Source organism: Sycon ciliatum, chromosome 3, assembly GCF_964019385.1.
Source record: "Sycon ciliatum chromosome 3, ocSycCili1.1, whole genome shotgun sequence".
Lineage (NCBI taxonomy): Eukaryota > Metazoa > Porifera > Calcarea > Leucosolenida > Sycettidae > Sycon > Sycon ciliatum.
In genome coordinates this window covers 35,422,933-35,436,643 of record NC_088645.1, presented here as the reverse complement: position 1 = coordinate 35,436,643, position 13,711 = coordinate 35,422,933, and the positions used below count along the sequence as shown (strand labels likewise).

Here is a 13,711-nt window from a genome sequence, read left to right as displayed (position 1 = left end):
GATAGCCAGCACACCGTCTATCCAGCGCTAGATCGCAGCGACAGTATGAAAAATGCCCCAAATGCGTCCAATTGCGTCCCGCTCCAGATATTTCATTCTACTCGATCGTGGAGTTCCAATTTTTTTGCTGTGTACCCTTGACAATATCAACAGTGAAACCCGTGCAAATTCGAGTAAACCAGCGTGACGAAAAGTCTCAAAAATCTCAATACTAAAGTTGCACTGCGCGCTTTTGAAATTGCCGCGATCGCGGTTCAACTTACGAGTGATTTATCTCGGGAACCGTTGCTCGCAGCGCTTCGCGGATTGTTTCTCCTGACAGGTGAGAGTTTTCTCTTCGCCCTGGATATTTCGATCGATGGATTTGAGCAAGATTAGACTGAGTTACGATCTTTTGAAGTTTTGCATTTGAATGCGTCGTTTACGTGACGCATTCAAGTATGGGGCGGCTCTTAAAGGGTTAAGACTTCTTGTTGTTGTACCATCAGTCGTGTACCTTCTCACGATCCCGACAGTGTCATGGTGGTCACGGAATAACTGCTGTCAGCTGACGAACTGAGAGAGGGACGCCATGGGCAGAAGGATAAGGCAAGATTAGCGAGAGTTGAACCGCAAGCTCACTTTTGTCTTTGTTTGAACTCTCCTACCAGGCTACCACAGTGCCAGAGACAGAGCTCCGCGAACGAAACGGTATGCAGACACTTGTGAAGTTGCATACATAACAGAAGTTACTGTGACTCGCGGGTAGCAGTGACTAGAGCTAAGTGTGCATAAGTAGTTAGTTAGTTCTATTCGAGAGTTGCTAGCGGAGAAGACATGTAAGCGGTGAGGCCTACTCCCTCAGTCACCATGGCATTCATCCGGTGTCGTCTCAGGCCCTCAGCGTAGCGCTAATACAGGCAAGTGTAACATTATTTTTTCGACCAGTATGTCTATGATGACTACTACAGTGCTGGCAACTGAAATCCGACCCCCTAAGCGGTGCGCTCACATCGTAACACTACGAAATAGAGGCCGCTAGAAAGTGAACGCATCGCCCACCGGGCGCTCAGGGGGTCGGATTTCGGTTGCCAGCTGCACTGTAGGTCTTGGGGGTTAGACAGGGGGGGGGGGGGGGGGGGGGATACAGCTCGTTCGCCATGTTTTCTGCCCATGCCCCGGTAGCGCCGTCTGCAGCCGTAGTCGCTGCGGAGGCATCCATTGTGGCTGACTGAACATGTATGTGTATGTGTATTTGAATGTTGTTTGATTTTTGGTTAATTTCGTTCGTAAAAGAGGTCTTCTACTGCACAAGAACTCAAAAAGAAAAGAAAGAAGTGTTTACTAGAGCTTTAAAAGTCCGCCAGTCGCCTTCTGTTTGGTCCAATGGACCGATACTGGGAGAGCATTCCGGCCACAGACTGCTCTCAACAAACTGAGGCGAGTGACGTCCAGCGGAGTCAGGGAGGAACAGAGCAGTCTCAGTGGGCGTGACACTTGAGGCAGAGGGGTGGTATGGTCGTTGATCGTCATGAACAGAGGTTTCAAAAGTCACGTTAGTGGACTTCAACGGTCTTGTCGTGCAAACATTTGAAGATGAAAATATAACGGGACAGTGATCAGATACCGATCGGAGACTGCTGAGTATGGGAGCGTAATCAGTAGTGCATAACTAGGTCCGGTATTGATGTCAGATGAACTCTTAGCCTTACCACTTGAGGAATAGCGGGTGGGCTGTTGATCCACAACGTGCGATAAGCCCAGACCATCAAGGCCAGGGTGATGTACATGCATGCACCAGCACTCAGCAGGTATATCGGGATCAGATGCCATGCCAGTCATTTCGAGAGGCGAGCGTTAAAGTCGCCAATGACAAAATCATGGGGAAGCTTGAGAACGAGAATCTGATAACGATTGAACACAGGTCCGCAGTGCGCTGCGAACTGATCAGGTGGCTGGCAAGGAGGACGGTAACAACAGAACACAAACGTGGATGTGGCCCATCATGTGGGGCGATGCTCTAGTTCTGTGCATACTATCAAGAGTATTATCCTCTTGATAGTATTTCAATGGTTGGGTCAGCAGGCTGAAGATCTCACTCTGAACGATGTTTGGTGCTACCGGTATGCGAAATGGACAGGTGCAGAAGGAACGCCACTCCTCCTCCACGTCGCACGCTATTGCTATGGCGGCCATGCCAGATGATTTGTATCAAGCTGATGGTGTTAATATTGAACTCGTGATAAGCAGCCGGAGGTAATTGTACTTCGTCATCAGTTTCACAACTGGCTTCGTCTCTAGGTACATGTATAAAAAGTTCCCCTCTGACTAAGTCCTTAGTATTTTTCAGTAGAAGCACAGCATGCCAGGAATGCATAACCTGATAAGTGATACCCCCTCTTGTGGTTCTGCGGATAGGTACTGTTTCTGGCACTCTCAAGCCAGGGCAAACCCTCATTGCGAATGACGTGTACACGAGTGCATGGCTGTGCTGAGATACCGTATTTCCCCGCGATTGTGAGGCGCACTCGATTATAAGTCCCATCTCCACTTTGAGGTTTGAACCGCATTGTTTCAACCAAGAGTCCATAACCCCCTGGGGGTTATGGACTCTTGTTTCAACACAATGTCATGCGACTCATATTCGAGGAAATACGGTAATTAAAAGAACACAGCCTTTTGGCACGGCACAGTACAGTATTCACGAAGCACACGAAACCATCCGCCACCCGCTTGGCACCACGCCCACATATTCCACTGCAGTGCACTTATATACATGCAGATGCTGCAGCAATGAATTCAAGCCACCCGTATATTATCATGAGTTACAGTGCAGTCTTCAAGCACACGGCGGAGATGCTACAGCAAGTATGAAAATACGTGGAACCAAACATAATTTGGAATATAACACGGGGATAAAGCATCAAAATTAATGCCGATCACTAGAATTAAAAATCGAAGCTTGGAGCGCAAAGACAAGTACAGCTGCCCATAAATAACTGTATAACTGCTATGAGAAATCTGAAAATCTATTAGAATTATTTTTATGGAGGGAATAATATTGATCGCGTTACACAACTGCCTGTATGGCAGATCTGTGCGAGTGCGCTCTGTCGACACGTCACGCATGCAGACAAAGAGCCGCGAGGTCAGCTGGCAAGACTGGAGGGTATAACACAGCTGTAATAAAGTTGTTTTTAAACAACGGAACTAAAAAAACGTCTAGAAAAAGAGCCTGTCGTTGCGTGCGGCTGTGCATTAACAATCGTTATTGCTGCAATCGTCGAACGCCGTAATCAAGACGGAGGTTAGCTGGGAATATTTTGAGTAACATAAATCAGTGCGTAGACGTGTTGATGAATTAGGCATGGGTATCGACACGATCATAGAGCGTAGATCCGCTTTGGGCCAGGTGCGATCGTGCGACACTGTTCTGCTATATAATTGCCTGGTGGGATGGAGTGGCGGTGCTGGGGATGCTAAGCTAGGGTAGGAAGCTGCAGCAGGACCGACACAGCAAACGGGCATGCAGTGTCAACGCTCGACGAGACATTATGATCGCGGCGGCCGGTCAGCACAGCAAGGCAGGGTGCGGGGTGGAGGTGCAAGGGCAGTACGAATAGTCAATACTCTCTATAGCTAAGTAGAGGCATGCAGAGACCTAGCTCAGTGCATGCTAGCAGCACGGCCATCGGGTTATCTCGAATACTTAGTAGGATGCCCAGACACTGGCATGACTCCCATGCACAAGTGCTGTAGTTTGTGCCGATGGGAATGGATGCCCAGACACTGGCATGACTCCCATGCACGAGTGCTGTAGTTAGTGCCGATGGGAATGGATGTGCAGACACTGGCATGACTCCCATGCACGAGTGCTGTAGTTAGTGCCGATGGGAATGGGTTGATGATGATGATGGTGGTGGTGATGGTGGTGGTAGAAGTATCGCCACAACCAGCCAGAGACGTGCAGGTGAGCGCTGCAGTTAGTGCCGGGGTGATGGGGTGGTGGTGACGGTGGTAGTGGCAGTAGCATTGCCACAACCAGCCATAGGCTTGCAGGCGAGTGCCAAGCGGGTGGAAAGGAGGTTTCTCACCGGTTGCCGTCACCGCCCTCCCGGACATAGCTTGAGGGCTGTAAGTACGGGTCAGACATCATGACGCCGTGCGGCGGCATTGCACGTAGTCGCCTACATTCACCTCGGCAATCCGCACACAAAGTAGCAATCGCGACAGGAACTATGAGCCTCGCAACGCCTGCACTGCAAGTCAGAATGCACCTGCCTGCAAGCATTGACACGAAGCATGAACTCCAGCGCACATTATTGCCGGATATAGCATACGGGATCGGAAGAAGTACGTGCTGCACCGGAGTGTCGGCCTGGTGGTTATTGCCAGGTGGAGGACACTAGCAGCATTCTGGTCAACGGCGGTCGCCATGCATTACTGGTTTCTACACAGTGCCGGTCGTGAGGTGTTCTTCTTTAGAAATCATCACCATTGAGGTAATACTATTCTAGGGTTGGGAATGCATTGCTGTTCAGCGTTCATCCGTCGATTCGCATGCTATCGCCCTGCGTGTAGAGCACGAACCACGGGTAGAGCTCAGCAATCGTCACCAAATGCCGATACTATTATAGGATTGGGAATGCGCTGCGGGTTCAGCGTTCGTCCGTCGATTCGACGTCGGGCTCGATGCGAATGCTGTCGCCCTGCTTGTAAAGCACGAACCACGGATAGAGCTCACCGTCTGGCAGGTTGGAGATGGTCTGGTGGCGTCCGGAGCGCGTGTTGGTCATGCGCAGCGAGCGCTGGTCGCAGTCTAGCTCCATGCAGAGCACGTCCTTGTCCTGCCAGCGGTCGCACATCAGGTCCAGCTCCTGGCCCTCAGGCAGCTGATGGGCAACGGACGACCAGCCCCAGGAGGCGCTGCGGTCATAGGCGGGCTTGCGCGTGACGCCCACCGCCACCCAGTAGGGTGCCGTGTTGATCACCACGCGCCACACGTGCTTGCCGAACATCAGCGGGCAGTTGCCCACCAGGAAGTCGTTGTTCATGGAGCCCTTCACCTGCACAACAACAACAACAACAACAACAACAACATCAACAACAACAACAACAACGCCATGGTGCCATCGTGAGAATAATGAATTCAAATTCAAACAACAACAACTCTTATTGGCGATGATGCCATCGTGAGAATAAAATAATTCAAACAACACATGAAGAATGTGAGAGAGTGGAGAGCATGCAGGGATAGCCATACGGCGTAAAGAGTATACGCGAAGATATGGCGCTACCCAGGGAAGGTCCCTGCTGCTTACCGCAAACTAACTGCTATCTCTCTTTGTCACTCTGTCTCTTTCTGTCTTTCTGCCTGCCTACCTCTCTCAGACAGACAGACAGACAGACAGACAGACAGACAGACAGACAGACAGACAGACAGATAGACAGCTCACTCTCTCTTTCTGACTGTCAGTCCGTCTGTCTCCCTGCAAAGCTTGCTATGTCCCTCGCAGTTAGTGCACTCTGACTTGATACTTTAGGACGACATTGGTTACATGACAAACTTCATTTTGAAAGAACCCATGACGCCTGAAGCGCGTACATTCACGTCCGGATAGTAGATAATACTCAAAGCAATTTGAAACCCCCGGGGATATCTACATGCACTAACGAGGATAGACCTAAGAGCTAAGATGGGAGCGTGGACCTGTACACGGAAACCCCTTACCTTGACAGCTTCTCGTCGGTTGGACAGCAGCAAGATATTCTCGGTGCAGCTGTTGGCGTCGAAGCACCAGTGACTGCAGTCGATGTGAAACGGACTGTCGGGCAGCGGTTCGTTGTTGATGTGAATGGATAGCATGTATGTACCGGTCTCGTGGAGCGTGTACTTAATGATGTACTGGCCGTTCTTCTCGTCCGTCACGCATAGCTTGGGCACGTCCTCCAGCGACGTGATCGGCAGGCTGATCAGCGTGTCCGAGTCGCAGCTCTCGCGCGTGATCCACTTGGCGGTGAGCTTGTCGCCGCCGACGTTGACGCGCTCCAGCTCGCGGTTGTAGGTGGTGACGGCAATGAGCGTCATCTTGCCGGGCATGGCGCGGTCGCGCCCGCTGCCCTCCACGCGACAGTGGTGCGCGGCCGTCAGGCTGTTGGCCACCACGCCGATGACGTCGTCCATCAGCACGGCCGACAGCGGCGTCTTGAAGACGATGCAGGCGGACTCGCACGGCTTGCGCGGCAGCGAGCGCAGCCGCAGCTCGTCCAGCCGCTCCTGCAGCAGCGTGCAGACGGGCAGCAGGTCGTCGCCGATGCAGTGCTGCAGCGCCATGTCCGTGAAGCGGATGGCCGCCTTCATGCTGTTGATGTGCCCGACCACCTCCTCGTGCTGCATGAACAGCAGCTTGCTGCGCGTGTCTTCTATGTCCTCAACCTGTGTCAACAGTGTACAGCAGGGTACAGACAGCAAACAACAATGGTCACACAGATGCGGCGGTGGCGGTGAAGTTTCTGATCATATGTAATAATTGTGACGTCATGATTACTGTATTTTCCGGAGTATAAGCCGCACTTTGAACACTCAAAATGCACCAAAAGAAAGCGCAGCGCATACTCCGATGATCAAATTAACGGAGGTAAACAGATAGCTGTCTGTATTTCGTGGCAAAAAAAGGGGATGCGGCTTATACACCAATCCGGCGTATACACCGGAAAATACGGTACATCAACATCAACATTACTGTCATGGTTGGTGGCAGCGGCAGCTTGTGCGGTGGCAGCAGCAGCTTGTGCGGTGGCAGCGGCAGCTTGTGCGGTGGCAGCGGCAGCTTGTGCGGTGGCAGCGGCAGCTTGTGCGGTGGCAGCGGCAGCTTGTGCGGTGGCAGCGGCAGCTTGTGCGGTGGCAGCGGCAGCTTGTGCGGTGGCAGCGGCAGCTTGTGCGGTGGCAGCGGCAGCTTGTGCGGTGGCAGCGGCAGCTTGTGCGGTGGCAGCGGCAGCTTGTGCGGTGGCAGCGGCAGCTTGTGCGGTGGCAGCAGCAGTTTGTTCGGTGGCAGCAGCAGCTTGTGCGGTGGCAGCGGCAGCTTGTGCGGTGGCAGCAGCAGCTTATGCGGTGGCAGCGGCAGCTTGTGCGGTGGCAGCAGCAGCTTATGCGGTGGCAGCGGCAGCTTGTGCGGTGGCAGCGGCAGCTTGTGCGGTGGCAGCAGCAGCTTGTGCGGTGGCAGCGGCAGCTTGTGCGGTGGCAGCAGCAGCACAAGCTGAGGGAGAAAGTTAACGAACGGAACTACCGCCAGGCAACGTCTCCGAATATATTTGTACTGGCACTTACAGTGCCTTCTCGTCGGGTGCATACAGGCAGAGGAAGAAACTAACGAGTTCGATAACTAATATACAATGCAAGGGTGATGAAAGCAGCAGTAAGAGCACTAGCGAGACTAAACATGCAAAATATAAAGTTTTGGTCAAACATAGATGTGTAGACAAATAGCAAGTCCTCTATCTACAATCGTACACAAAGGCGTGCAGAATTCAGCGTATGTGCGAGAACAATATTATACAGCAAAGGGACAAATGGATGGAACTAGCCTTGTGTGGACGTCCTACCCATCAACCACACACCTTTACTTTCCATGCGTCCCTTTGCTGTCTATTGTTATCACACTTATGCTGAATTCCTCACACCTTTGTGCACGGTTGTAGATAGTACTTCACTTGTTATTTGCCATCACATTAAAATGTTTGAGAACCAGATCTTACTCTAGACTTTGTGTGTGTGTGTGTGTGTGTGTGTGTGTGTGTGTGTGTGTGTGTGTGTGTGTGTGTGTGTGTGTGTGTGTGTGTGTGTGTGTGTGTGTGTGTGTGTGTGTGTGTGTGTGTGTGTGTGTGTGTGTGTGTGTGTGTGTTATTCTCACTATTGCTCTTACCACTACCTTTATCACCTTCACATTGTATATTAGTGATCGTGCTGGCTAGCTTCTCATTTTCCTGTATCCACCTGAGGAGAAGGCAATGAAAGTTCTAGTGGAAATATAATTAGGAAATGTTGCTTGAAAGGCGTGTGACGGTAGATCTGTTCTTTAGTCTGACTTTAAGTCTGGATATGTACAGTTGTGCTAGGTGAAATCCGACCCAAATTTCGTATTTGGCACCCCCAACTTGCAAGGCTCTTGACATCCTGGAAGTGGTACGAATGCGGCTGGATGTGCACATGTACAAGGACGGTGATGTACAGTTATGTCTTGTATCAAAGCCGTCTCGTATAGAAGACTGTTTTCCTGATTTTCAAGATGCACTGACGGCGCATAAACCTGGCTCTAGTGTTCGCATACCTAAATACCTGGTTCGAATAGAAGCCTGGCTTGAATAGGGGCCTAGCATTTACATCAGCCTTCACAGGAATAAGCCCGGCTTTAATACGCGACATTACGGTGATTGGAACTTGTTCAGGGTGCCAGTTTGTACTTCGGGTCCGATTTCAGCTAGCGCAATTGTACAAGTCATGCATGTTCGTTTGGGACTGTTCTTAGCTTCTTACCTGTTGCGTGAGTTGCTCGCCGTACTGCTTGACTTTCTGCACGGCGTCGGCAATGGCCTGCTCTATCTCGCCGCGCACCTCCTTCGTCTTCAACTCTAGCACATCCAGCTCGCAGAGCAGGTTGCCGGCCACGCTCTCGTAGTCGGGCAGCGTCTCCTCGCGCAGCGCCGCCAGCGCCTCCTTGATCTTGCAGCGCTTGTGCTCGATCATGCTCTTCGCCGACACGCAGTTGTGCAGCATATGCTCAGCGGTGAAGCACTCGAAGCAGATGAACTTGTCGCACGGCCGGCAGAAGATGCGCAGCGGCTCGCCGTCGTGGCCGGCGACGCGGCACACGTCAAAGTGCAGCGTTGCCGGGCCGTGAGCCGGCAGGAAGTGAGAGATGTCGGCCACCGAGTCGCTACGGCCGATCGCCAACGGTGACGAGTATTTGCGCTCGGCGCCGCCCATTTCCGATTGCGAACGCACGTTGGACGCCTTCTTGTCGAGCGGCGGCGGCGATGATAGGTTGCCGAGGATGGATGAGCGGTCTAGAGATAGGCGTGCGAAGGAGTCAGGGCCGCTCCAGACCAGCGAGCGACTGCGCAGATCCTGCACGATGTGGTCGGCCGTGCCCTTGCTCAGCGGGTGCGAGCAGGCGTGCACGTTGCACAGCAACACGTCGCAAGTACTGCACAGCGCCGCAACCGGCTGTCGCACCGCGTTGTCGCACATCGCACACTCGACCTTGTCGCAGCCGAGCGACGACTGCAGGACGCTCTTGCGCGACACGATGTCGGACGGGAACGCCTGCGCCTGGCGGCCGCCCGCCACCGAGCACTTGTGCCGGCACACGGGGCACAGGATGTATAGGCTACCACCACCACCACCCCCTCCTCCACCGCTGCCAGCCTCCGCTCCGCTGTTGTTGCTGCCGTTTGCGCCGCTCCCCTCACCACCCTCAGCACCGGCAGTGCACGGCTGCAAGCACTTGGTCACCAGCTGGTCCAAGCATGGTTTGCATACTGAGTGTAAACAGGGCAACAGGCGTGGGTCCTGCAACGATTGCAAGCACACAGGACACGTTGAGGCCAGTGCTGTATCAGGCGGCAGCAGGTCCGCTCCACGCCCCGCAGCAAAGCTGTCACAGTTCAGGCCGAGCGGAGACGCTGATGATGCAAGCGCGCTGGCCACACCTGGCAAAGAGAAGTTTCTGCGACGCAGCTTGCAATGTTCATACGTCTCCTGCATCACGTCAACTTCAGGTGCTTTCTCCGGCTTCTGACTCGGCGAGCTGCGGCTGGAGCAGGAGGCTGATGCCGAGGTGGAAGCAGACGCAGGAGATGAAGCCGCAGAGCCCGTGGCCGAGGCAGCTGCGGAGGCGCCCGCCGCCGCCGTGACCAGGGCGTGAGAACTGGAAGTGGCCTTGGCCTCTGCCTTGCTGGGTACGGCATACATGTTGCAAGACGCCGGGGATGAGGAAGCTACCTGAAGACGATGCCTGCGCAGCAGTGCTCTCTGCTGTGCATCCGGGGTCACGGGCCCCAACGAACCTGGATCAGACCCGATCATGTGGAGAGAGGTGACCTCAACGCGAAGATTTGAGAAACATCCTTCGAAAATTGAGCGTCGAATGAGCACGAATCAAGCAAATGGAGCACTGCTGTTTTTCTCTCTAGGATATTCCAGAGTCACCAATACCTGCTTACGGAAAAGCACAGCTACCTGAACATGACTACCCACAGCAAGCAATGGAGAAGAAATAGGAGCAGAAAGTCCAGCTGTCGAAATGTGCAAGATGGAAAAAAGTCGAAGAAACTGTTACATCTTCACTTCAGGTCAGTGATCGGCTTCCTCGCAATCGTATCGCTCTCTGCATTTTTGGTTTTCATGTTTTGATGGCTTTTTCGTGGTCTTTTGCTAACACATCACGTCATTGCAGGAATATGACGTCGGTGCATGAATTATTCCGGGGAATTCCCAATATTGTTCCATCGTCGACGTCATATTCAAGCAATGACGTAATATCACTATTACCCTCGGCCTCGGGCCTCGGCCTCGACCTAGCAGCTTGTATCTCTTAATTTGCTGGCCAAAAATCCTATATATAGGATTTGAAAATGTGTGCCTTTTATGCCGTTGTTATTGGTCATCACGACCAATAATAACGGCATAATGGTTTTCATGGAAGTTGTATGTTTGAGGCATGAATGTTTACATTTTAGATTCATAGGTAGGCACCGGCGGATTATGCCATAATTATTGGCATAATTTGGTGGTTGAAAATTTGGAGCATAATTTGGCATCCTCTCGGAGGTAGGAGCATAACTACACAATTATACCACAGTTTTAGTATGTAGGCTATACAATTGTTTACAATGCACCTGATCAGTGCTGGTGGTCTGCATGGTAAAGGGATCGGAGGTCATGCAGATAGTGTTTCAATGAAAAGCAGGGTAGAAATCATGGCAATACAGTATTGTATGCTCGAACTCGTCTTCTTCAAAGTTCTTTCTCACACTGACACAGTACATGTAGCAGAAGATGCGAGTGAATCAGCCTTCATCAGGTATCCTGGGGCGACGACTCGATAGTGGCGGGTAGTCCGCAAAACTCCGTGTACTACAGTACGAGAGTACATGTGCATGTACATTACATTTGTACACTATGCATGTTACGAAGTCATGACCTCTGGATTTTAGCAGCCATGATATGACTGCAGGCTATGGACATTGCTCTAAATTGATTATATAGTTGATGTTCGGTCATGATGGAAGGAGAAGTGGAGCTACGGGAGAGATGAGCTGATTATTCGCAGGGTGAGGGTGACATCGGTTGGACGAGTATGATGATTACGAAGACAGTTGAACATGATAATTTTTCAAAGGTAACTCAAACTACTTTGGCAATGAAATAATATTTTTACTGAAGTACAAAAGAAATCAAGTAATGAATAGAAGAATTCGGATGGTGAGCTACAAAAAGTATCAGGCCGCCAAATATCTCGGTACTCCTTGTCAGTTGTGTGCCATTTTGTCGCACTCGCTAACTGTATAAGATCTGGTTACGTTGGTGGACAGTTGGTCATAACTCGTAACATTTTGTCCTCCTTTTTCACCATGAATAGAAGAAGTAATGTTTTCTCTTTTCCATGTTGATCTCTAACATGCATGAACATCTTGGTATGGGGATACTCAAGTTTGTTGTACTTATGGCCACTTGAAACTTGCAAGTACGCAAAATGGCACAATTTTCCGAACTTTGAGGCTCCATAAGTACAACAAAGTGAATGATATATCCCCGGTGCTAAAGCATTATGAGGATTTTACGAGCATAATGCGAGAATCCATGAAAGCATAATTCGATGATTTCGCGAGCATAATCTGCCGGAGCCTATTCATAGGGCGATACTATTTCTGATGAATACCCATTTTCAGCAATAATTGGAAATTTGAGCATAATTGTTCAGCTGCTGTCATGGAAAGGACTGAAGCAGTGAATGTGCAGAAGAACATTGCAGGTGTGGCACAGGGTGGTTTCATGATGACATATCGCACATGCCGTCATGAAACTACCAGTTTTAAGGATAAAACAAGGTCCAATAAAACCTCAAATCCCATTATAAGATTCGAAAAATAGGGCACAGGCCTTAGTAATATTGAGCAAGGAGATAGCCGATGTTAGTGTTTGAAAAAATTATCTTATTCAACTCTCGATATCTACTAAGACGGCCTAGCAAAGAAGAATTGGTCACATACTTTTTGCTGTTCTCATGCCACACCCATTTTGAGTTGAAAAATATGACCAAAATCCTATATATAGGATTTAGCAAATTAAGAGATAGTACCTCGAGGCCTCAACTTTCCAGCTAAGGGTGCGTTCTTAATTTACTTGTAGCTTCTACTTCTAGGAGAAGAAGAAAAGAGAAGTCGAAGAAACTGGTATAATTCAAGAACGGGTCTCGAAGAATTCGGAGATATTTTGCACATGTCAAGCAATGTGAATCCGGCGCCAAAGGCCGGGGCCGCGATCTTCGGAGTTATGAATTTAGTATACACATGTGCGTATGCGAAAAGGGAAATGCGTACACTCATGATTAACACGTGGCTTTTAGCCGTAGTTCGCATGCGCTGATCCCAAACCGCGGGAATCTCCAAGTTTCAACCAGGGAGTAGTACAATTGTACTGCTCCCTGGTTGAAACCACCTCTGAAGCTTAGGGAGCTTGGAGAGCCTCCTTGAAAAGTCGGAGAGGATATGAGCTCTCGTACTTTTCGGAGAGGCTCCAACTTTTCCGAGAGGATCGTTAAGAACGCACCCTCAGTCTCCTCCTCGAGTCCTCACTCGGTATCATGTCTAACCATCCCCTCTATTGTCAGTTCTACACGTGCAGGAGAACCTCTCCCGGATCTCTAGCCAGCCGTGCGGACTCCAGCACCCCGGGGACAAGTAGCAAGAGTCCATGACCCCATGGGGTTATTTTTCTTTCTTTCTTTTTTTAGGGGTTATCCGGGACTCTTGGAAGTACATGTAGTCTGAACCCTTAGGCCCTGCGTACTCTCGGTGACATCTAGCGGCCGTGGATGCATGTATGATGATGTACATGTAGGTCAAGAGTGCAGTAAATCTGCTTGGTTTCATAAAGATCTCCCTTGAGCTTTCAAGTCAGGGAGGGCCTCTTGCCTTGGTGGCATCAAGAGTACATAATCCCAAGAGTGTGCAACTGCCTGCACAACCTCCATGCACTGCTGCGACGGCAGAACTTCACATCACGTGACATGGTTCAAAAGGTCACACAGTAACACTGGCAAACAGTGCAAAGTGATCACAAGAGAGTTGAACCCAAAGCTGGGTTTCGTACAACCCTGTATCAATCATGCACAGAGTGCAAATAATGTGTACGGGTTCATCACGTGATGTGAAGTTCTGCCGTCGCAGACCCCATAGCTGGAGTTGCACACTCTTGGGGGTTATGTACTCTTGGAGGCATCAAGACTACATCAGCGGTATGAAGAGTCAATATCCGATATGGATTCTTGGTCACACCAACAGTACATCAAGGTTTGTGCCCTCTTATACCAGTCCACTGCCTTGCCTGCATGAACATGCAATAAGCACCCAGGTGGGTAGCCGACCATGCAAGTACGGTACCCCTCCCCGGACGGGAGCCAACCATGCAAGTACGGTACCCCTCCCCGGATGGGAGCCCACCATGCAAGTG

General features: G+C 50.8%; 1 protein-coding gene across 1 annotated transcript; it reads right to left on the bottom strand.

Moving 5' to 3' along the window:
• Window positions 1-2,850: 2,850 nt before the first annotated feature.
• Window positions 2,851-9,949, bottom strand: LOC135813028 (E3 ubiquitin-protein ligase TRIM45-like). The gene is made up of 3 exons (XM_065326246.1): window positions 8,513-9,949; window positions 5,711-6,415; window positions 2,851-5,045 (listed from the first exon to the last, which is right to left on the bottom strand). Exons 1-3 carry the CDS (start codon window positions 9,947-9,949, stop codon window positions 4,638-4,640), a joined length of 2,550 nt encoding a protein of 849 aa, XP_065182318.1. The 3' UTR covers window positions 2,851-4,637.
• Window positions 9,950-13,711: the final 3,762 nt, after the last annotated feature.

Bases quoted from the DNA above. Each gene is read 5' to 3' on its own strand.
- LOC135813028 (XM_065326246.1), bottom strand. From the start codon at position 9,949: ATGTATGCCGTACCCAGCAAGGCAGAGGCCAAGGCCACTTCCAGTTCT. The intron at 6,416-8,512 runs GTAAGAAGCTAA...CTGTTGACACAG, and splicing joins GCGAGCAACTCACGCAACAG to GTTGAGGACATAGAAGACAC. The intron at 5,046-5,710 runs GTAAGGGGTTTC...GTTGTTGTGCAG, and splicing joins ACCGACGAGAAGCTGTCAAG to GTGAAGGGCTCCATGAACAA.